The sequence below is a fragment of the Dasypus novemcinctus genome, chromosome 17 (genome assembly GCF_030445035.2).
Source record: "Dasypus novemcinctus isolate mDasNov1 chromosome 17, mDasNov1.1.hap2, whole genome shotgun sequence".
Taxonomy (NCBI): Eukaryota; Metazoa; Chordata; class Mammalia; order Cingulata; family Dasypodidae; genus Dasypus; species Dasypus novemcinctus.
In genome coordinates this window covers 86,608,717-86,633,948 of record NC_080689.1, presented here as the reverse complement: position 1 = coordinate 86,633,948, position 25,232 = coordinate 86,608,717, and the positions used below count along the sequence as shown (strand labels likewise).

The 25,232-nt window shown below is 38.3% G+C and overlaps 1 non-coding gene and 1 gene segment (V, D, J or C); both read left to right on the top strand.

Annotated features, from left to right (window-relative positions):
- The first annotated feature begins 10,857 nt into the window (after positions 1-10,857).
- On the top strand, positions 10,858-11,478 carry LOC131273880 (immunoglobulin kappa variable 3-20-like). The segment is given in 2 exon segments: positions 10,858-10,938; positions 11,120-11,478. Coding segments are annotated over 2 exon segments (393 nt in total).
- A 9,691-nt stretch (positions 11,479-21,169) lies between these two features.
- LOC131274124 (small nucleolar RNA SNORA9) lies at positions 21,170-21,304 on the top strand. The gene has a single exon (XR_009181336.1). It is a non-coding gene; the product is annotated as a small nucleolar RNA SNORA9 (small nucleolar RNA).
- Positions 21,305-25,232: the final 3,928 nt, after the last annotated feature.

Genomic DNA, 25,232 nt, shown 5'->3' with positions numbered 1-25,232 from the left:
AAGATATTTTCCTACATTTTGTTGTAGAAGCAATATGGTTCTTGCATTTTTATTTAGGCTATTGATCCATTTTAAGTTAAACTTTGGATAAAGTGTGAGAAAGGTATCCTCTTTCCTTATTTTGGGCATGGATATCCAGTTTTTCAGCACCATTTGTTCAATGGACTGTTCTGCTATAACTGAGTGTGTTTGACATGCTAGTCAAAAATCACTTGACCATGGATGTGAGTGTCTGTTTCTGAACCATCAGTTTGGTTCCATTGGTCTATACATTTGTATTTATGACAGTAGCATGCTGTTTTTACCAAGGTACCTAGGTAATACAATTTAAATTCTGGACATGAGAGTTCACCAACTTCGCTTTTCCTCTTTAAGATTCTTCTGCCTAATCAGGACCACTCACCCTTCCCCATAAAATTGTAATCATGTTTTCCATTTATTTAGAACTTCTGGCAGAATGTTTATCTGGATTGTATTGAATCTGTATATCAATTTGAGGAGAACTGACATCAAAATGATGTTTGGTCTTCTAATCCATGAGCATGGAATGTTCTTTCAATTATCTAGGTCTTTCTGATTTCTTTACCAATTAGTTGCATTTTTCTGGATAAAGTGCTTTACATCATTGGTTAAATTTATTCCAGAATATTTGAGTTTTTTCTGTCTTATATTATTTTCACCACTCTTCTGATACTTTTAGTTACTTTTATTGATAAAATCTCCATTTCTTTATGCTCTTCCAGGCCTCTCTCTCCAGTCTTCTGTTTTCAGGCTGTAGCACACACTTTAGTATTTCCTACAAAGGTGGTCTTTTGGTTACAAACTCAGTTTATTTGGAAGTGAGTATGTTGTGCTTATTGATACAGAAATCTATGTCCTTCAGTAGGTTAGGGATATTTTCTTCCATTATGTCATCATATATTCCCTCTGCCCCTTTTCCCTCATTTTCTCCTTCTGGAACAACCATGACACATCTGTTTGCATGTCACTTGCTGTCATTTATTTATTTGAGACTCTGTACAATTTTTTCCCTTATTTACTTCATGTGTTCTTTTGTTAGTTCACTTTCAGAGGCCATTTCTTTGAGCTCACCAATTCTTTCTTCTGCTTCCTCAAATCTGCTATTATATGACTCCAGTGTATTTTAAATTTCATTTACTGTGTCTTTCATTCCAAAAAGGTCTGATATTTTTCTATGTATGATTTCAAATTCTTCTTTGTACTCATTCAATGTCTTCCTATTATCCTTAATCTCTTTAGCCATCTCAATGAATTTATTAGGGAGATTTGTTTGAACATCTATGATTAGTTGTTTCAACTCTTTATGCCATCCAGAGGCCTATCTTACTCCTTTAACTGGGTCACATCTTCCTGGTTCTTCGTGTAGATTTAATTTTTTTTCCTTGTGCATTGATGCCTGGTTTACTAGATTATTCATTCAGGGTGGAGTTTTGCTCTTTAGTTTAGGGCTTTCTTGCCCTTTCTCCCTTGCTGGTTGTGTAGTAGGAGCCAAGGATGCAGTTGGTGTTGTGAGCTGTAGAGGCTCCAGCTGCCCTCAGTGCCCTAGGGACTGATGAATCTTCTTCCACATTTCTTCTTGCCAGGTGTTTGGACAAAGCTACAACTGTGTGTAGCAATCCAAGTTGTGTAGTTCTAGACTATAGTTGCCCAAAGAGACTTATGAAGCTTCAAGTGCCTTTGTTCCCTTCCTGGGGCTGGGATGGAGCTACAGGTATGGAGAGCAATCTATGCAGTGCAGTCCAATATGACTGCAGTTGCCCTTGTACATATCATACTCTTCTGTTTGTGAAATGTGCACCTTCATTTACCTGGAAAGGCTGTTTTGCAGGGCCTGCAAGCTTTCTCCTTGCTAGAGATGGGGCTGAAGCCTAGGCTTGGGCTGCAGGTCAACCTGGGTGAAAGACACCTGTTCCTACAATCACGGTGATTTTCAGTGAGCTTGCTTGTCCTCATGCTTTTTGTGTAGTCAAAATGGCGGCTACCAAACACTTTCTGACTTGGACATTTTAAACTTCAGCTATTTTTAGAGTTATACTTTAACCAGTCAAATTTATTAATCAGTAGCTGAAATCAGTGGTCAATTGTCTCTTCCTCCCCTGTTTTTGGGAAATGGCGCTTCCAATTCCAACCACAGGGTAGCCCCTGAGGCAGCCTGCAGTGCCCAGGTAGGATGATCACCAGCCTCTTTGGTGTGGTCTATATTTTCCCGGATATGCTGGTGCATGCCTTTCCAGCTATGTCCCTGCCATAAATGAGGATGGGGCTCATGCCAGAACTGCAATTTGATCAGGATGAAAAGAAGCTGGTTTATACAAGCACTGTGATTTTCAGTCCGTGTGCTTCCCCGTGTGTCAGGGGTGGAGTCAAAATGGTGTTACTGGCCTCTTTCTGAAATGCACAGGTTTAAACAACTGCTCTTCTTAGGAATATAATATTGTCCACCACATTTACTAATCAGTTTCTTAAGCTGGTGCCTAACCATCTCTTCCATACCCTTTATGGGAAGTGGAGCTACCAATTACAGCCATGGATTTCCCCTTAGGCAGAATATGCAGCCAGTGGAAGATGGGCACCAGCCTCTGGGATGTGGAGTACCCTACTCACAAATATTCTCTGCAGATGGGTAGTAACCTCCTTCTAATCTTCCAACAATGTTCCAGGAGGACCTTCTTATCTCCTGAAGCCAACAGACAGGTGCTTTAGATAGCTTTGGGTGATTACTAATTGCCCTTAGCACACGAGCTGATGCTAGGAGCTCCTTACTTGCCACCATTTTGCTGGTTCTATTTCTTCTTTCTTATATATTTATATGCAGGATGAGGTCATATCTTGTCTTGGATTCTCTAAAAACACTAAGTTGGAAAACAGTAATTGCATTTAGCAATTTATTTACAGTTGCTAGAGTCACACAATTTTGACATAACATGTAGAAAATTTTCTAAGATGCATCTATGAGTCTAAAATATTTCAGACTGAATCCTCTGCTATTATGGCAGTAGTAGATGTCTTCAACCTCCAATGTCTCATGAGTGGCATCCAGCATTGATGTTGTCATCAGGAGTGTCCACCTTCCATCTGTGGTAGGAGTGGGATCATGTCTTTCTCTTTTTGTTATGTCCCAGACTGTGTTAATGCCATCTAACTTCCCCCACATTTCCTATGCTGCCCCTGCTTGTGATCAGATCTGCAAGCCACACGATATTCATTTTATACTTTCATTTTTGCTTAGCATAACCCACTCCATTTCTGTTGTTTGCTTCCAAGTGTACTAATCCCTAAAACATTTTTCATATTTGGTAGCATTACCCTGAATCAAAATTTATTTCACCTTGAATACTTATGGCTATGCTAAACTATATTCATTTCTGCAAATTTATGAAATAACAAAAGAAATCTAAAATTACTCATTAGTTTATTGCTTAAAACTCTGTTTTACTTGTAAATTAAGTTTACCTCATGGATTTATACATTTATTTATCTTTTCATTCACATACTTATTAAACAAATACTAGTTGCAATCTCCTACAGATCTGGTATTCTTTTGTGTAATAGGGTTATACTAATGGCTGTTAATGAATAACCTGACTTTTGGATGAGAGGGGACGGGAGATAAACCCAACAAAGTACAGGGTCCTTCCATCTCAGTGTATTGGTCTTATAAAGGCTCACTTACCTTGTCAAGTAAGTGACAGTACCTCCAGGACTGGACAATGCTTTCTAGGAAGCTTTTTATGCTCTAAATCAACATTCACTCTATGGTGTTATTTCTCCCCTAGCTGTCATTCACAATCCTAGAAAAAAGGGTTGGAAATGCAAGTGGCAACATTCACTATTACCCCAGGGATTCACCAGGAAAGTTTTTATTTCCAGTCCATGCAAATTCAAGCTCAACTGGTCTTCAGGTCTTTGTCCCAAAAGGAGGAGTGCTTCCACCAGGAAACACAAACACTATTCCATTGATCTTGATGATAAGACTGCAGCCTGCCCACTTTGGTCTTTTCATACACTTGAATCAAAAGAGAAAGAAGAGAATTATGGTATTGGCTGGGTTAATTGATTCTATTTAGAGGAAAAGGACTGCTAGTACACATTGGTGATAGGAAGAGTGTACCTGGGATGCAGATGAACTAGGGAACCTCCTAGTATTACTATGCTCTGTGACTAAAGTCAATGGAAAACTGCTACAAGTCAACCCAGGAATGACTCTCAATGGACCTGTGTCCTCAGGAATGAAGGCTTGAGTCATCCCATCAGGCAAAGAAACACAGCCAACTGAGGTGCTGGGTGAGGGTGAAGGGAACACGAAATAGGTAGTGAAAGAATGTAGTGATGAATATGTGCTTTAACCATATGACCAGCTACAGAAATGAAGTCTACAATGGTCATGAATATTTATTCCTAGCTAGAGTTAATAAACAATTTCATTAGATTGTTAGGATACAGGATCAATACGCAAAAATCAGGCTAAATATAATTTATACTAAATACATTTGATTGTACATTTTGGATGGATTCATGCTTTATTGATATCTACCAATAAAATTGATTTATTTTTAAAAAAGAAAGCAATACACAAAAGATGGGCAATCATCTCTTTCTTTCATACTCCTACTAAGAATCACTCTATTTTGTAAATATACCTATCAATAAATGAGTTCAGATTTCTCTATGACCTTGATCCCTAGAGTATGAAGTTTATGTTTATAGTCCAGGCACTTCCTAGTCCTGGAAATTGAAGTTACTTTACTACTCTGTGGTACAATGATATGAAAACTGTTTCATGTTTTTTAGCATTGTTGTGAGGCTCAATGAGTCTATATATGTAAAATATTTGAGAAGTGCCTGGCACTAAGACCACATTTGGGCACTGTCTCCATTTTCAGAATCCACAAGTGGCTGTTTCTTCTCCGTGTATTGTCTCCTGAGTCTTTTTTTTTTTTTTTTTTTTTTGGCATTCTTAAGCACTTCAAAAGTGTCGTGTTGGAAAATACAAGTACATTTATATGAAAACAGTTGTTGCAGAGTCTTTATCATAATAAAGATATATCCTCACACCTTAGAAGCCTCTAGTTCCTGATGTAACCTATTTTTTCACCTATTCTTATCTTGAATAGTCTGCATATTCCTGCTTTTGCCAATACCACAATAAAGTCAGAGATTGACTTTAATTTCAAAATCACATCTACAGGTTTTCAATCCTTAACCAGGTTGTCATTTCTTTGCTTTTAAAATAAATATAATGATCATCATGCTATGCTCTATTTATCTCAATCTTCATAAAATCTGCCTAAAAACATTTAAATTTGGCCTTTATGTCATTGGTACAGCTTACATGTTGCAGCATTAATTTCTAAATTCCTGTTCATGGACTTGAGCAGCCAGGTTACAAATTCAGTGACTTTGCTCAGGAGAGATTTCCAAACTCCAATTCTGAAAATTTTGACTAGTTTGTCCAAATGTGGCTCAAGATTCTTATTTCCAAACATTTTGACACCTGATTCTGATATTCAGCTAATTTGAGATGCTGAGATGATCTTGGTTGATTATGTAATTGGTGAACTTTCAGAGACTGAGATCTTTGGTCAATTTCTCAACCTTCCCTTTTCAATAATGTCTGAAAAAGTCTATCTTTATATCAATTGTTGTAGTGTATTTTGCTGTTTAACATTAGTTCCAAATTTTTTATTACCTAGAAAGTGTCATTAATAGATACAATTTTAAAAATCATTGTGGTTTTAGTAATTTTTTGTTTATGTTTTTGTTCTAGGCTTTGCTCTTGTCTTAGTTAATGAGATCCCAGTGTAGAACAGAGCTGTCTCTACAATGTGGTTAAATCTGAAAGAAACCTGTATCAACAATTCTTGTGTTCCTCACCATTTCCTTATCATCTTGGGAGAGATAACTCCATCTAGTTTCAGAAGATACTGGATGAAATATTTGATGCATCTGAAACCCCCATTCTCTTGGGTACACTCCCTGGGTCTCTGCTGTCTACCTTGATGCACGAAGATGCCAAGTTGTATTTGGTGTAAATAGTGGCAAACATGGGAGCTTATACGTTAATCAAATTTAAAATATTTGATGGAGAATAGACACAGGAGTCCTGCCATGGAAGTAATAAAGGGCAATATAAATTCCCTTGCTAAAGTGGCTCTGTCTTTTAGTGTATGGGGTTCATTGTGACTATTTTCTTGTTTCTCTCCAGCATTTTTTTCTCAAAAAACCTTTTTGGCAGCAATAAAAAAAGAAAAATAAATGCTCAAGAGCAGAAATTAATGAATATTTTTCTTTTTAAAAATGGGTCTATCTTTTTTATACTTTAAAAAAGTTTTCAAAATATTTATATTACATAAATTTTACAAAAAAATATTGCACCCAACCCCTTCCACATTTTGCCACATTAACAACATCCTTATTTTTTGTGGTACATTTGTTATCATTGATGAACACATTTTGGAATACTGCCGCTTGGCATCGATTTTAGTTTATATTGTAATTTACACTATCTCCTGACCATTTTTGTAAATTATGACAAGACATACAATGACCTGTATCTGATTATGCACATGAGGTGGGAACAGAGAGTCAGCAGCACAACTTGGCTTTCTTTGGAAAATCCAATTTAAGAAAGAATCTGAGCAGAATACATAGATCTAGAAATGTATTCCATTAAACCTATTCTCAACCATGGAAAAATCTTTTTGCCTACCAGTGGGACACATACCCTGGTTGAAGATTTTGCTCTAAAGTAGGTTTGTTTGGACCAAAGGGTCCAATTAAGTCAGAAAAATCAGGAGTCAAAAATCACTATTTCAACTTGTGCAACTCTCACTTGCCAAGTGAGATGCTGAATGTCTGGAGCAAGTGTTTTAATGTCACTGCAGATGGGGTCTGGCTTTAGAGTAGGATTATCTTACATGACCTCATCATTTCAGACCTCACTTGGTTAAATACAATGTTCACTCAACTATACAGATATCTCTCTCCACGTGCTTTGTTAAGTAAGTTTTTATTTTTAAATAATTTTAGATTCTTATATAAGTTGTAGAAGTTGTCCTGAGAGTCCCTGCACACCATTGCCTACTTTTTCCTAATATTTACATCTTACATAATCATGGTACATTTGTCAAACTAAGAGCTTTACATTGGTACAAATTTAGTACCTATACTCCAGACTTCATTCAGATGTATCTAATTTTTTACTCCTGTACTGTGCCCCTTCCAGATTCCAATTCAGGACACCACAAGCATTTGGTTTCCATGAATCTATTACAGGATTATCGTGTGACATTTACTGAAAATGTCTTGGTCACTGCTAATGCATTGCTCACATTTTAAGGGAACAGCATAATGTTTTATTCTATACATCTAAATTCTATGCATTTAACAACAAATCTCATCATTTCCAGTTTAAAGATTAATTTTGGCTTCATATTAAGAATTTGCTAACACATTACTTTCATCTATTCATGCCAAAATGAATAGAGCACATTCACTTGGGCCCTGTATCTATACTGGGGAAAAAGAATTCCTTACATAATGTAGAATTGTTTGAGAACCTGAAGCACATTAGGTCTGGCTGCATATGAATCATGCCTCATATATCAATCAGCCTGATTTCATGTCTGCAACAGCAGCACTTGGCTTGACTGCCCCCTGGTAATTTCATGGGGAAGGGTGAGCTGTGCCCAGAAAATGTACTTGCTAAGTTGATTTTATGTATAATTAATTGAGATTTTTTTGGTCACTTGAACAACAGTAGTATACAAAATTAAATAAAACACGTAGAATTGTAAATTCTAAATAAATTAAAGCATAATACAATTTATCTCTTAGATCAAGACAACATGCAACATTCCCATTTTGTCCCAGGTAAAAGGAATGAGTCATCTTGTCTTAAGCAAATGTGAAGACAGCAACTTGGTTCAGGTCTACCTGGGATGTCCCCAGTGCACTGGCCTCTTACCAACAGCCCTGTCTAGAAATTCTTCAGCTCTCAGAGAACATGGCCATGGAAACAGAGGGGACATATCCTCACCACTTTCAAATCTAGTTCTGCTCTTACCTGTATTTTCATAGCACAGTATTCAGCCCTGACCCTATGGATGTGGTAACACATCAGGAAATCACCTGTGGGTAAAAGTGGCATAAAGCACAACACATTTCATGAGAAGAAACATGTGTCAGCATCATTGAACCATGAGCTAAATGGGATGATGACTCTTGTATCTGGATTTATGACTTCCCTTTTCACAGGTGGTTATTTTAATACATATATATATATATATATAATTTACTCTTATTTCATAACTAATTAGCAATTTATTGGGTCAGAGTTTTGTAGATCAGTAGTCTGGGTCCAGTGTTGATGGCTTTCTTCTCAGGTTCCTACATGGTTAAATAGGGCTGCCTTCTGTCCAGAGCACAGAGTTCTCTTCCAAGCTCATGGGGTTTGGCAGAAGCAGTTCCTCAGGTGGCAGTGCTGAGATCCCATGTCCTTGCTGGCTGTCAGCTCTCTCCTCCTAGAGCCTGCCTGCATTCCTTGACACATGGTGCCCTAGAATTCCACAACCAACTTCAGATGTATTCTTCCATTTCAAATACTAATTATTTATGAATTTCTCTGGGCTCTTTCTCTCTGACCAGTAGAGCAAGATTTAATGGAGCCCCTTCTTAAATTTAATAGCTTTAATGATATCTGCAAAATCACATCACAGCAGCACCTGAACAGTGTTTCAACAACTGAGAGAAGGTGTGAATGTACTAGAGACAGGAGTCCCAGGCTTTTTTAGAATTACTCTTAACAAAATGTGTTGTTTTTAAATCATTTGTCAAAGATTTATTTGGTCTAAATTGGATCTTTGGGATTGGGGGAGCATTTGGAAAATTTCACTTTTAAAAATCCTTATATGACAGAAAGCTTGTTTCCCAGCTGCACTGAAACGTTAGTGGCTTCCACTGTGTCTGCATCTTTGGAGTGTTATAGCTTGTAAAATGATCCAAAATACCTGCTAAAATGGAAAATTAATTCAAACTCTTGTTCCATGGATTCTCATAGTACATAACCTAATCCTCAAACTTTCATCGAATTAATATTCCCCTTGAACATGCCTGTTCTGCTTTCACACTCTGTTTCATTAGTTATTCTTAAATATCCAGGACCATCTTTTCCCAAGTCCTGTTCATTTTCTGAAGTGCTCTTCACTGGGCTTTGAAGGACAGCCCCCTCCTCTATTCACACATTAGGCCAACTGTCCCCTACTTGAAGACAACATTTCCTTACTTCACATTTTACGTGGACCCCTCTGGCACAGTTACCCTTCATGACACATCCTCATTTGTTATCCTGTAATCCATGATGGCTTTAAATTTTTGAATGTGTATAAGAATGGAAGAAAACTGTATTGCACTGATGCAGGAAACCTATCAATTAAGGAGTAGAAATTCAAGCAAATAAGTAAACTTAAGAATGTTTATTAAATGCAACTTCATGGAAGAGGAGGAAAAAATACATGGGTGTAAAGAACAAACCTGAATTAATTATTAACATCTTCTAAACACAGATACTTTGCTGTTCTAAGAACAGGGTGGATTGTTAATGGAAGGAATGCCTTCCCTGATGATGTGGGCATCTGCAGTATTATTCCTCAATGCTGGGAGCAGACCCTCTCCTAAGGTAAAGTGCTCATAAGGAGAAAAACTACAGAAAATGAACTAATTAATTAGAATTAGAACAATACATGCCTTGGGACATTCTACATCATGGAAAACCTCAGGAGCTTTGGAAAAAGTCTGCAGGAAAAGTTATACTCATGACAGTGGCAGAATTTTTCATCCATATAATTGTTAAAGGGTCCTAAATTTTCTCTTACCTCTGACTGTTCATGCAGAGGGTTGATCCTGAAATGGACCAGGTTCACATGGCCCTACCTTTCCTGAGTAACAGCTTAGCTCAGAGGAGGAAATCTCAAAGAAGCAGGTTAGTAATGGCTGCAGAAATTTTACTTGTTTACTGTGTAACCTCCCAGTAAAATGAATCATTCTACTTGTTCATAATTTATTGTCTTATGCCTGGAAGTGTTCATGATATTGTTATTTCCATAATTCTAAAAGTATCATTAGTTTTGTGTAGGAATAAATGAAGAAATGCTCTATCAGACCTTGGGAGCTGAAGCCATTTTACCTATGACCTCTAGGTGGAGGTGTTACACTTTAGGTGTGCTACTCCTTACATTAGTGATTTTAGAAAGTGCTCGACTTAAATGATAGTCCTAAGGGTGACTTGTAAATATTGGTAACTCCTTTCTGGGAGTAATATTGTGTTAAGGGCTTACAGAGGACTTGTTTTGGAGGTATTAAGTGAGGTTCTTTTGGGATGTTAAAATTTAGAATAGACTGAGATAGATACACAATATGTGCACTACATCTTAATGTACCCAATGATATGAGTATATCCTACCTAGGTTTTGGCACCATATTTATAACATTTAACTAAGTTCTTATATTACACTTACAGATGCATGTATTTTATTACAAATTCCTTTTGTTTTCAAGATGGGCACAGTTGATTTGAAAGAGTACAATTGCTGATAAAATATTTCATTTTCTGAATTGTGCTGAATATTGTTGAAAATAGTGGTGCTAAGTTGATTAATTGCCTTTAGCAGGTGAGTAGTTACATTTCCTGTGGTCTTGATATTTTTATCTCCTTCCACTATTTATCTTTACAACTCACTGCACAGGAACATTTGCCTTTATACTCTCTATTGATTTGCATATGCTCCTCGGGGACTTGGTTGTCTGCTCAGAGCTCTATTAATGCAGTTTCCCTGGAGATGGGGCCTGAGTACATCAGTCGGGTGAGCAAGATGATGTCACATTCCCAACTGCTCATCCTGCTGGTGTTCTGGGCCTCAGGTGAGAGGTTTAGAAGGGTATTATCTTTATATTTGTAGAATGGTTTAAACATGCAGAGTGAGCAAACCATTTCATCTAAAGCAAATCTGAATACATATGATAAATAAGAAAACCTACATTTAGATACATATTTTATACATTCATGATTTAATGTAAGCTCTATGTTCTTTTCTGGTTGTAGGTGCCAGTGGGGCCATCGTGATGACCCAGTCTCCAGGCTCTGTGGCTGCATCTGCAGGAGAGACCGTCACCCTCAAGTACAAGGCCAGTCAGAGTGTTAGCAGCTACTTAAACTGGTACCACCAGAAACCAGGACAGGCTCCTAAACTGCTCATCTATAATGCATCCAACCGGCCATCTGGGGTCCCTGATCGATTCAGTGGCAGTGGGTCTGGGACAGATTTCACTCTCACCATCAGCAGTTTCCAGCCTGAAGATCTGGGAGATTATTACTGTCTGCAGCATAACAGCTCTCCTCCCACAGTGCTTCAGCCTCGAACACAAACCTCCTCCCCAGGGCTGTAGGGCAATAAGTCTTGCAGCACCAGCTGCTTCCTCCTCAAATAGACTTGAATATGTTTGCTTCCTCCATCTGCCTGAGAAACCACATCCTTTAGGGGACTATAACATAGAAATCTTTTTTTCACTTGGCCAGATCAAATGACAGGGTGAATTGACCTCTAGGCTAGGGTCTTTTAAACTTTACGCCCTGATGGATTGATTCTATATTCCTTGTATCTCCTTAATAATTAAAAATTCATCATTTTCTCTCTTCTCCCCAATCATCCTCTAAAACTGGACCTTTCCAAGATTAAATCCTTGATCCTCTATATTCAAAACTTCCCCTGTGGAAGATCTTTTTCCTCCCTTACTCTTTCCTTCCCTGGACCCATTGTCATTCATGTCTTTCTTTTCAGTGTCACAAAAGATGATTCATTTTGCTACTCTACCTTGTTTTTTTATTTAGATAAATATTTTCATTTCTAATTACCATCAAATAGCAATTGTGTGTGCCTTAATATACTATACTCATTGAAGAATGCTTAGGTTATAAGGGATGATACTCAGCCAATGAAATATGCTGATTTCAGTTTGGATATAAAATTTTCCAGTGAGCTTCATATTCCTGTGATTGTCATGCTATTTCTATAGTTCCCGTATAAAATACTTGAAGTGTAAAACTTGCCAAAAATAAAATGTTGTCCATATTGTTATAAGGTCTGTGTTTACTTCATCTTGTTCCCATATATTTGAAAGGACACACATATAATTTTATTTTTTACAATATTACCCAATGTTGTATGTTCCATCTGTTTAAAAAAGAAAAAATGATTCAAGTAGAATATATGCATATTTGTTGTTGTGAGGCAGTGTGGACCTCAGTAAGTAGGATCTTAAGGTGTAACCTATTGTAGTTGGAACACTTTGAGGAGGTTCCTTCAGTTCATGCCTGGATCACTGTGAGTCTCAGTCCCTTTACTTTAGTCTTTTATAAGAGAATGAGATATAAGTGAAGAAGGAGAAAGCCATAGCAGCAAGAATCTGAAGCAATGAATCCTGAAAGTTATGAAAGAAAGGAGAAACCACCAAGTGTCTTGCCATTTGACAGAGGATTCGAGCATCACTGACAGTTGGTCTTTTGGAAAAAAGCATTGCCTGATGATGCCTTGATTTAGATATTTTTCTCAGTCTCAAAATTGTAAGCTTGCAAGTTAATAAATACCTCTTGTGGAAGCCAACCCATTTCAGCCTGGCTAACTAGAACAGTCTATTTCCAAATATTTATAGTATAACTGAAAATCTGCCTCTTTTTATAAATCCCTTTTCCTTTTCTCCATCGCTTTCAGCTATTCTCATTCTTTCATGGCAACTCTCTAATTCTTCAGCTTTACCCTTCTAGAAATGTTCTGAACTCTTTCACCAATCATCGACTTCCTTTCTACCATCCTTTGGCCCTGAAGGAATTCATGGTTCTTAAAACTGCTATAACCTGAACAATTTAGATAAACTCTATTTATTTATTCATTTATTTATTTTATTTATTTCTCTCCTCTCATGCCCTCTCCCAGACCGTTGTCTGATCTCTGCATCCATTCACTCTGTATTCTACTGTGTCTGCTTGTATTCTTATCAGCAGCACCAGGAATCTGTCTCTTTTTGTTGCAGCATCTTGCTGCGTCAGCTCTCCATGTGTGTGGTGCTACTCCTGGGTGGGCTGTGCTTTTTTGCACGGGGTGGCTCTCCTTATGGTGCACACTCCTTGCACGTGGGACTCCCCTACGCAGGGAACACCCCTGTGTGGCACGGGACTCTTTGCGTGCATCAGCACTGCGCATGCGCCAGCTCCACACGGGTCAAGGAGGCCTGGGGTTTGAACTCTGGGCCTTCCATGTGGTAGATGGATGCCCTAATCACTGGGCCAAGTCTGCCACCTAATCATCAATTATTGATGATTAAATTAGTCTTTTTGTGACTGCTTTAATAAATTGAGGGAAAAAATCTTGATAACTCACAATACCAGAAGTCAAATCACACATGCTTTTGGAAGCCAGAGAATTGAAATCAGTGTCTCAAGGCTGCAGTCAAGGATGCTGTAAGGCCACACTTCTGGAAGCTCTTCAGGAGCATGTATTCCATGACTCTACCAGCCTGTGGAGGCTGCCAGAATTTTTTGATTTGAGACTTCATTACTCCAGCTTTCAAGTCCAGCATCTTCAAATTACTCTATGCTCTTTCCTCTCTTGCATTTTTATGTTTGTCTGCCAAATTATCCTATATCTCTTTTATAGGAATACATGTGATTGTATTTTGGCCTAACCTGAAATCTCAGGATAATCTCTCCATCTCAAATTAAACAAAGTACAATGAATGTTTCATATGAGGCAGCATGCATGGGCACCAGGATTAAAGACAAGGTACTACTTTCAGGCTGGTATTCAGTGTATAGTGTGTTTCCTTCAACCTCAATGATGCCCATTTATCCATATGCAAAATACCTTGTCCTCATCCAAACAAACCCAAATATCCAAACAAATTATAGCCTCAACTCAATTCCCAAGACATCTAAATATCATCTCCTGAACAGTCACAAGTCACCATCTAAATCATCTAAATTAGGTAAATTAAGTATGTATTACATTCTCAGTAGGGCCCAATCTGAGGTAAATTAATTTCTATCTGTAGACCAGTAACAAGAAAAGAATTTCACTGATTACAAAACACCCTGGTGGGGACCGCATAGTATAAATATTGCAGACATCCTGATTCCAAAATGGAGAGGATGAAAGGAAGAAAGGAAGCACAGCTCCCAAGCGATTTTGAAATCCTCAAGTTCTGTTAGTTCCATTGCCTGGGGTCATCTCTATGGCCTGGGAATGATCTTGGTGACACATCTCTGCCCTCTTTTGCTTTGGCTTCTGTACCCAGGTCTCTGGCCTCTGAGCCCATGTTTGTTATAACTCTCCCTGCAGAGCTGACCTCTGTCTTATCAGGTGTAGATTGAATTACATATGTATTCTTAATCATTGTCAGTATTCCTGTCTGTGTGGGCACATTGTAGGTAGGATATTGAATATGTTATTTGAGTTAAGGTGTGGCTGACATGATTGGAAGGGGGCCTTAATCTAGACCATTGGATTCTCTTAAAAGCATGAAAACTTCATTCAAAGATATAGAAGCTATAGGGAGGATCCATAAGATAGAAGTCAACAGAAACCAGAAGAGAAAGTAGAGGACATTGCTATGAAGGCAAGGCAGGGAGAGTAGCCAAGAACCTCAAGGATCTCTGGTAGCCAGCATCAGAATGACTTTTGGGATAAAGCAATGATTGCTGATGTCTCAATATGGACATCTCCTAACCTCAAACTTGTGAGCCCATAAATTCCCACTGTTCCATCCATCGCATTCTATAGTTTCTATGATAGCAGCCTGGCAAAGTAAGGTATCATACTTTGTTTTTCTTCAAAGGTTTTTTGAAGTTCATAGTTTTATCAGCATGTAGAATTTTGTAATTCCACAGCCTTCTTTAATTTTGTCCTCTTATTGTATCTTTCACCTCAGCAGACAGTACTTTGGATAATATAACATTCTCAAAAATATTCTGGTTTAGGAGAACACAAATCAATAATGTGTGGAGGGACTACGGATAAGGAGTCTGAAATTTCATGAATCCTGAGGAACTCTAACAGGCCTTTCTCCTAAACTAGAAAAGTTTGGTTACAACTGGATTCTATTAGAGGGCCATGGTGCTGTACAAGAAACAAGTGCATTAGGATCAAATAAATGGGAACTTTGCAATATTTCCAATTCCTCACAACATCCTCAAATACATTTCTACATACATTCTTTTAAAAAGGTGCATAACCTGAAAGAACAACCAGCAAGATGGGGCAGAGTAAGGAGTGTCTAGAATCAGCTCCTGATACAGGGCAGTTAGTAGACACTCAGAGCTCTTGAGATAGTTGAAGAACCTGCCTGGGGGCTCCAGGAGACCAGAAGTGCATCCTGCAATACTCTTGAAGGAATGAATGGAAGGAGGAGACTGACCATCTGCAGACAAGACTCATAAGTTGAGCACTCCAAGCCATGAGACTGGTGCCATCCTCCAATAGAGGCACAAGCCACCTCAGGATCTGTTCCGCGGCTGAAATTGAAAGCTCCACTTTCAAAATATGGGGGAGGAAGAGATGGTTGGGCACTAACTTCAGCTACTGATGAGTAAATTCAGTGAGTAAAAGTATAACCCTAAGAACAGCTAAAGTTTGAAATTGTCCAAGTGAGAAAGAAGCTGGTAGCTGCCATCTTAACTCTGAGCCTGGCATGAGGGGAAGAAGGGAGGACTGAAAATCACAGTGCTGGTGGGGACTGGATTCTTTCCATCCAGTACATATTGCAGGTCTAGCCTAGGCCCCAGCTCCAATTCTACAGGGAGGAAGCTGGGGGACCTGTGGCAGCCTCTCTAGGAAATTACTGGCCAAGTCTCAGAGGCATTTGGTCATGCTAAGGCAATGCAAATCACCCAGGAGCAATTGTGTGGCTGGAATTGGAAGCTCCATTCCCAAGAACAGGGGAGGAGGAGATGTTTGGCCACTGCTTTCAGCTACTGATTAGGAAATTTGGCTGGCTAAAGTATAATCCTAAGAACATCTAAAGTTTGAAACTGTAGAAGTCTGAGAGGCTGTTTCCCTCCACTTAGACCCCGTCCCCAGCGTGAGGGGTAACAGGGTTGAACAAAAATCACATTGACTGTAGGAACCAGGTTATTTCACCCAGAACACCCTGCAGTCTTAGACCAGGCTTCAGCCCCACCTTTTGCAGGGAGGATGCTGGCGGGCTCTCACCAGTCTATCCAGGTAACTGCAGGTACATTTGTCTGGCAAAGACTGAATAATCAGAAGTCTACTGGGGCAACTGTGGTCATCTTTGGACCTGAACTGCATAGATTGTTGCCCACACCTGCAGCTCCACCCCTATCCAAGGCAAGGGAGAAAGGGATTTGAAGCTTCATTAGTCTCTCTGGGCAACTAGAGTCTAGGCCTGCACAACTTGTATTAGTCCACAAAGCTGTGACTTTGTCCTTACCCCTGACAAAGGAGAAAGTTGGGAAAAGCTGCATTGGTATCTGGACCGATGAGGGCAGCTTCAGCCTCCATATCTTATAACACCAACTACGTCCTTGGCTCCTACCAAACAACCAACAAGGGAGAAAGGGCAGGAAGCCCTAAATTAAAGAGAAAAACTATACCCAGAATAAATACTCTAGTAAGTCAGATGCCAAGACACCAACAAAAACTTATAATCCCCACCAAAAAACAGAAAGGTATGGCCCAGTTAAAGGAACAAGTTAAGCCTCCAGATGATATAAAGAAGTTGAGATAACTAATCATAGAGGTTCAAACAAATCTCCTTAATACATTCAATGAGATGGCTAAAGAGATTGTGGATTTTAAGAAGACACTGATGATCATAAATTAAAATTTGAAAGCATATGCAAAAAATGCAGATCTTTTTGGAATGAATGGTGCAGTAAGTCAAATTTTAAAATATTGGAATCATAAATTGCAGATTTAAGGAGACAGAAGAAAGGATTGGTGAGCTTTAAAAATGGCCTCTGGAAGTGAGCATACAAAAGAACAGATGAAGAAAAGAATGGAAAAAGTTGAACAAGGTCTCAGTGAATTAATGACATGAAAAATCGAGCAAACATACATGTCATGGATGTTCCAGAAGGAGAAGAAAAGGGAAAATGGGCAGAAGGAGTATTTGAAGACATAATGGTAGAAAATTTCCCAAACCTATTGGACATAGACATGCATGTCTAAGAAGCCCAATGTACTGCCATTCAAAATACTCCAAATAGAGCGACTTCGAGACACACACTGATCAAACTGTCCAATGCCAAAGACTCAGAGAGAATTCTGAGAACAAGATAAAAGCTATGCATAAAAAATAAGGATACCCAATAAGATAGAGTTTCTCACAAGAAACCATGGAAGCAAGAATACAGTGGTATGATATATTTATGATACTACAAGAGAAAAACTTCCATTCAAGGATCTTATATTTGGCAAGATTAGATTTCAAAAATGAGAGCAAGTTAGAATATCAGTGATAAACAGATACTGGGACAATTTCTAAAGAAGAGACCTGTTTTTTTAGGAAATACTAAAGGCTGTCCTAGAACATGAAAAGACAGGAGAGAGAGGCTTGAATGAGAATTTGGAAGTGAAGATTATATCAATAAAAGTACCAAATGTCAAAAGAATGGTGAAAATAAAATAACACTCAAATAGGCAGGAATAAACTTAAGCAATGATGTAAAGCACTAGTATTCAGAAAATTGCAACTCAGTGTTAAAAGAAATTTTAAAAAACCTAAATAACTGGAAAAACATTCCATGCTCATGCATTGGAAGACTAAATATCATTAGATGTCAATTTCACTCTAATTTATATATAGATTCAATGCAATCCTGTAAAATTTCCACCAGCATTTAAAAAAAAAAATACACAATTATCAAATTTATTTGGAAGGGTAAAGGGTCCTGAACAGCCAGAAACTTTTAAAAAGGAAAGCAAACTCTCACGTCCAGAGTTTAAAGCATGTTATCTAGCTATAGTGGTAAAAAAGCTTGATACTGGCATAAAAACAGACACACAGACAAATGGATCCAAACTGATGCTTCAGAAACAGACCTTCACATGTATGGTCTAGTGATTTTTGACTAGCATATCAAACCTACACATCTTGGTCAGAAGAGTCCAATCAAGAAATGGTGCTGTAAGAACAATATCTATAGCCAAAAGGAGAAATGAGGGCCCCTACCTCACATCTTATCCAAAAATTAACTCAAAATTGATTTAAAAAAAAAAAACTAAAATCAAGAACCATTAACTTTCTAGAGGAAAATGTAAGAAAATATCTTCAAGACCTGGTGTTAGATGGTGGTTTCTCAAAGGAGATAAGAGCAGGCCAGGGACAGACTACTGATGTTGAATGTATGTTTTAATCAGCTTTACTGTTTAAGTGCTGAAATGTATAGAGTGGACAATAATACATAGTGATTAACAGATTATAAATGGGGTTGTGGCTGAAAATGGATGTCTAGGGATGTAAGAGCCAATCAACAGAATGCTAGAGAATATTCCAGGAACTGAATAGCACAGTAAACCAAGAGGTGGATGAGAATTGTGGTTGATGGTACAAATGCGAGAGTGTCCTTTGTTAGCTAGGGCAAATGTACATCTCTAATGCAGGGTGGTGGGAATGTTGGGTAGCATGGGAAAAATACAACTGGAGTGAACTAAGGATTGTGGTTTGCAGTAATAATATAATATTCTTGCATCTATACCAAAGATGTACTTTGTTGATAATGGGTCAGTATGCAAAATGTGTGCCAAATGTACACTATGGAGGTGGTAATAATCAGAGGACATTATCTTACCTATAAGAAATATCCCACCACTCTGTGGTGTGTTGCTAGAGGGATGTTGTTTGGGAATTCTCCACATGTGCATGATTGTGTTATAAGATTACAACTTCTGTCATAAAAATATATTAAAAAATAATAACAGGGTGGTTTGGGGGAAAATACAGCAAATGCAAGATAATGACTATAATTAGTAGTAAGATTTTGACAATATTCTTTCTTAATGTGTAAGAAACATCTTACCACAATGCAAAGTATTGGTGGAGGGTCGATATATGGGACTTCTGTATGTTACTCATGTTTGCTTTGTAAGTTCACAACTTTTACTATACATTTATTGCTTTTTTATTTTCATATATAAATGATATAAATATAATAATAATAATAATAGGGTGGATTGGGGGAAAATTCTTTGGTTAGTAGTAATATATTGACAATGCTCTTTAATAGCTAGTTAAAAATGTTTAACAACAGTCGAAGGTATTGGTGGTAGGATGAGGTACAAGAGTCCTTTATGATGTTACATATGTTGGTTTTGTAAGTTCACAATTATTATACATGTATTGTTTATGTATGTTTATGCATGAGTGACACAATTCAATAAATTTTTAAAAATGTGAATAACCTGAAAACAATTTCATAGACTGAAATAATTGTTGAATTAATGTTGTCTGTCATTCAACAGAAACTTTTAAGTGGCATCTGTTTGCTTGACTTAGAGAGACTTTGCTACAAAGCAGTATAAAAATCCTAATTTGGAATATGTGTGTACCTGACATAGCTACATGGAAGCTTCCAGGAAGTGTATAAGATAAGACAAGCTAGGATCAATTCCAATTAAGATTTGGTTAAAAAGATGGGTTGAAATCTATTTGGGTTCTTTAGATATTCTTAAAGTCAATAAAAGCAACTATTGCTTGTATGATGGATGATATATGTACGTCAGGTTTAATAATGTAACTACAGTGAATTATACATCTTTTTATTTTATATTAGAAAAAATAAGTGAAATATTATTGAAAATTTAATACCTGATATGAAGGAGTATCAGGTATTAAATTTGCACATGTCTTCTGATTATTTCTCATATCATTAAACAGGAGGGTCCTCCACAGATCTTTCCAGGGTATTCCCATCTCTGTTCCTCATTTCTGCTCCTTGGCTGAAGTGATCCATATGCACATGCCTAATGTCTTTCCACTTGCAAAAGTTGTCAAGTCTCCCTTGACCTTATCTCCAGTTCATTCTTTCTTTACAGTTGATATCTTACTTTTAGCATCTTTTGCAATCCAGACAGATGAAGTATTACCCAAATCATAATTCTTAGTTCCTTTTAACTTAACAGATTTTATTTTCAGTTTACCATTTTCCTTTTCCATTTGTGGTTTGCCTATATAGCAAGATGAACCTGGGACGTGGTTGAACTCTTTGCTTGGAAATCTCCTAGGCTAAGTGTAGAAGTTTATTGATTTCAAGTTCTTCCTTTTACACGAAAAACTCTCAGACAAAATTCAGCAATGTTCGGCCCTTGGGGAGCTGAGCGCTCTTCTTTGCCAGGCCCATTGGGTTAGCATCTTAGCGATACAGCAACAAAGGGCACAAACTGGGTGGCCGGAAACAGCAGAAACTGCCTGGGTCAGCTCGGGATTCCACCACTTGTCCACCAGCCGCCTGGAAAATCCCCACCATCAGCACAGTCTGTGAAGTCCAGGGAACCCCCGAGGGATGCTGGATGGGTCTGTCCACCTTCCCTTCCCTCCAGCTCCTGGAACAACCTCTGCTCGTGGCAGCCTGTCAGAAAAGCTTTATTGAACTAAAAAGCAAACAGAAATGTATTCTCTCACAGTCCTGGGGAGCAGAAGCTGGAAATCAGGGTGTTGCAGGGTTGGCTCCTCTGGAGGCTCAGAGGGAGAAACCGCCCCTCCTCTCCCACAGCTCCCGGGGTTTCCCTCAAGCCTTGGTGTTCCCTGGCTTGCAGGTGTGTCCCTGCACTCCCTACCTGACCTTCCCGAGCTGGATTCCAATCACCCCTCCTTACTAGGACACCAGGCACTGGGTTAGGGCCACCCCAGTCCAGCATGACCTTATGTGAACTAAGTGCATCTGCAAAGACCCTATTTCTAAACAAGGCCACGTTCACAGTATGGGGAGGTTCATATTTCAATATACCATTTTGGGGGACACAATTCATCCCATGAAACGTGGATTTACTAGCTTCAGTCCTGGGGGTCTGGTTTCAGAGTGTTGCTTTCTGAAGCGGAGCTGACGTCAGGTTCATAGATGAATTATAGAGGAACGAGGGGCTTGCAAGGCTCCAGCGTGCATGGATCTGCAGTGACCCTGTGCATTCCTACAGTGCTTGCGAGAACAGGTTTGAAATGGTTTGAGGCCTTGCTCTGCTCCGTCTACAGAGCAAGGTAATAGACATTTCAGACAGTTGCTTCCCCCTCCCTAATCTCCTATACTGGGCATTTTGTCTGAATTGTCTAATACTGTAGCCACCTGGGCATATGTGTCTTGTTTAATGCTAAGTGAAATTTAAGATTCAGATTTTCAGAGGCTCTGAGTCTACAGGATGTTCAATTAGAGAAATGAAGGCTAAGTTTTACTGAGGAGCTGAATGCCTAAGGAGCTAAGGGAGGGTGAGGGCAGTACGAGCTGAATTTAATGGAAGAACATTGGAGAGTCAGGTGAGAATGTCTGCTGAGCATACATCTTGTGCCAAACCTGCTGATACTCAGCTTAGTTTCAATGTTGAGGAATAGTTGTAGCTCCAGAACAGTATGGGAGCAGAGGCTGAACATGTTGGACCTCAGCAGGGTTCCTGTTGGAGACAAATCTTGGCTGTGATATCTTCCCACCACGGTGCACAGCACTTCGGAGTCAACCATTCCCCTGGTGTTTGAGCAGCAAAATTCCCATAATGCCAGAGCTGGAGGATCCTTGAAAGGCTGTTCATTCAGGGCCCATCAAGCTCTTCCACGGAATCTGTGTAGTGTTGAGGAAGTCGATGTGGCTCAAGAAGTTGGGCACCTGCCTACCACACAGGGGTCCCCAGATTTGGTCCTGGTGCCTCATAAAGCAGACAGCAAGCTGATGCAATAAGATGATGCAATGAGGAAACACAATGAGAGGCACAACAAGCAACCAACAGAGGTGGCTCAAGCATTTGGGCACCTCCATCCTACATGGGAGGTCCCAGGTTCAGATCCCTATGCCCCCTTAAAAGAAAAGAAGACGAGCAGACTCTGTGAGTGCAAACAACGGGGAGGGGGAGTTAAATTATCTCCCAAAAAGTCGTTGGAATTTCTGATTCCTGGAGTAACGCTGGTGGGTAAAGGGTCCAGCTGAGGCTTAAGCCTGGGGTGGGGTGGGAGTGGTTGAATAAAGGTGATTTTAAATCTGTGGGGAAAAAAATAATGAGGTGAGCCCTTAATTATTGAATGTGGCTCCCAGGGATGGGTAAGCAAGTTTATGTAATTTGAAGGGATGATATTGAACATTTCTGAACTCTACGCAGACATTCTAAGTTTCAAAAATGTGGTAATAGTGAATATTCTCAAGAGGAAGGATGGCAAGGGGTCTTCCTATCCAGCTTTCCCACCACTGAGCTAACCATGTTGGAAACAGAGGACTGTCATTCAGGATTTCTTGTTCAATTTCAAGAGCACAGGCAGAGCTGATTTGGCATATCTTTTTATTGGTCTTTGGATTTTCTGAACGATGAATGAGCATAGGGTTCAACTTAAAATCACCAGGCACATTAGCCCCCAACAAGAGAGTCACTCTGTTCTATCAAGTGAGGACAATAGAGAAGGAAGGAAGGCAACATCAAAGAGAAAGTGGCTTTTATTTTTACATTTCCTCTTCCAATTTTCACAATCTTACCTTCACGTCTTTGAGAAGATGTTCTCCTTTCCTCTAAAATGACATAAATTACATGTACTCCAGGATTTTATTTGCTTGAGACGAGACCTAAGAACCCAAGAAATGCATTAATTTATCCAAATCAAAGGAATCTTCTTGAGGCAAAATCAACACTGTTTTCTCATAAGCCCTTTCCCAATATAATAGAGATATAAAACTCCTTTAGGAGAAAAAGCTAGCAGAGAAGATTTTGGCTTCCAAATTAGTTAACCACATGTGTTTTCATGGGATTATAGAGTTCATAATTCTCAGACTTTTTCACTATTGTGTTTTATGTGCCTAGAATTCCAAAAAAATAAAAATGTAGTAGGGACACTGAATAATTCAGCATATTTTACCTGACTTCTACATGCCCATAATTCCTGTAAATTATCTGTTTAACTCAGAAAGTTTCCAGTTAATTCAGTCCATGTCATTACACTTGAGGAAAATATAATTCAAAACAAAACATCCTGCCAATCATGAAACTACTCCAAAAAGGTAGAAGAGAAAGGAAACATTTTGATTAATGAATTAAAATAAGAAAGTGGTGCACTTCCAGACAATTCTCTAAATGTTTTGCAAAGACAGAACAAAATATCACCTTTTTAGACAGTCAGGAGGATAACAACTAATTGTAGTAAATGGTAACTAGTCCTCCAGTAAGAAGACTTGACAGCTCCATTCATCTCAAATAGTTCATCTGAAACTCATCTGGCAATTGAGGAGAGCCTCTGGCTTAGTTAATTGATGATTTCCAAGAAAACATAAAAAGAAACATAAAATTCTCATATTTTTATGGCATGAGGTAGATTTTCAATCTGGAGCCAGGTGTCCATTTAAGTTTTGCATGTCATCTCCCAGAGGAAATGGGAGGGAAGGGTATTGTCTTCCTGATGGTTCCATTCCAGGAGATGGTTCCCAGGTGTTTGGGAAAGATATTCCTCCTATTTTTATAGCGGTTTTAGATTACATAAAAGTTATATAAAAAATATGAGGGATTCCTATATACCCATCACTCATATGTCCCCCCACTAACAAATTTTTATTAGTGTGATAATTTGTTGCAAATGATGAGCAAATATTGAAACATTACTACTTACATTGGTCTACATTATGGTTTACACTTGGACCACACAATTTGAACCACACAATAATTGTACCAGTTATACTTCCTGTCATAGTTGTAACTTTAATGTAATCCAAAACTTCCCCCAAAAACAAAACCAAATTTTTTTTGTATTACATCTTTCATCACTGTATGATCTCTCTTTTATGAATATTGATAATTTCTTCTGTTTGTTCCCTCAATGTCTTATTTGTGTTTATCATTTTATTTTCAAAGAAGCTTTAAGTCACAGAAAAGTCACATAGAAAGTATATGGGCTTCCAAAGACCCCCAGCCCCCTCCTCTCACATTTTAACCTATTAATAATATCTGACATGAGTATGGTCCATTGTTAAAATTGATGAATAAATATTGAATAATTGCTATTATCCATGGACAATGGTCTCCATTATGGTTTACATTTTGCACTGCACTATTTTATGGGTTTTGGCATAATATATCATAATGCATCCATCATTGTAAAGTAATGCAGGACAATTCCAGTGATCTCAATATGCCCTATGTACCTATTCTTCCCTCTCTGTCCCCTCAGAAACTTTGATAACCACTAAGTTTCAGCCTCCCAAGAATAATTTTCATAGTTTCAAATTAATATTAAGGTCTTGATTGTGTTCATCTTGTCCTAGGGTGTCATTTTATTGGGTGGAGACCCACATAAAAAAAAAAGGAAATATTAAATTCCCATCCTGGTGTGTCCTGCTACATTCTCTAATAGAGTTCAAAAATCTCAAGAGTACATATGTAGTGTCTAATATAAGAAAACAGATGAGTATGTTAAGCAACTATTTATCTTTTAAAAATATATACCTTTGAAGAGTTGGGGGGCAGGGGTGGGGTATATAGGAACCTCATATTTTTAATGTAACATTTCTTGTGACCTATTTATCTTTTTTTAAAAGCCAATTAAAAATAAATAAAAAATAAAAACAAAAAATATACATACTTCTGAAGAGGACAGAGAACTCATTTAAAATCTGAAGTTTTCTAAAATAGGTGAGCTAAGGAAAAGGAGAAGAGTAAAGTCATCTACTTTCTTGTATGAGGGAAAATCAAATCTTTTTTTTTTACATTTGATTTTACCTTTATAGATGACTGCATCATTTATTTCATATCCTATTTTAATATGATGGACTTTGTATCTGAACAGGAGGAGGACCTTGGAAGGGAAATGCCTTGTTCAAGTTTACACATCTTCTCTCATCTGAAACACAGAGGATCAGGAGCCTGAGCTTCTGGGATGGTCTCATCATCTTGTAGCCTTTCTTTATTTCTTGAAAATCTAGAATCAGAGCAGTTTTTCTATGGTTGCTTTGTTTTGATTAATGGAATTCC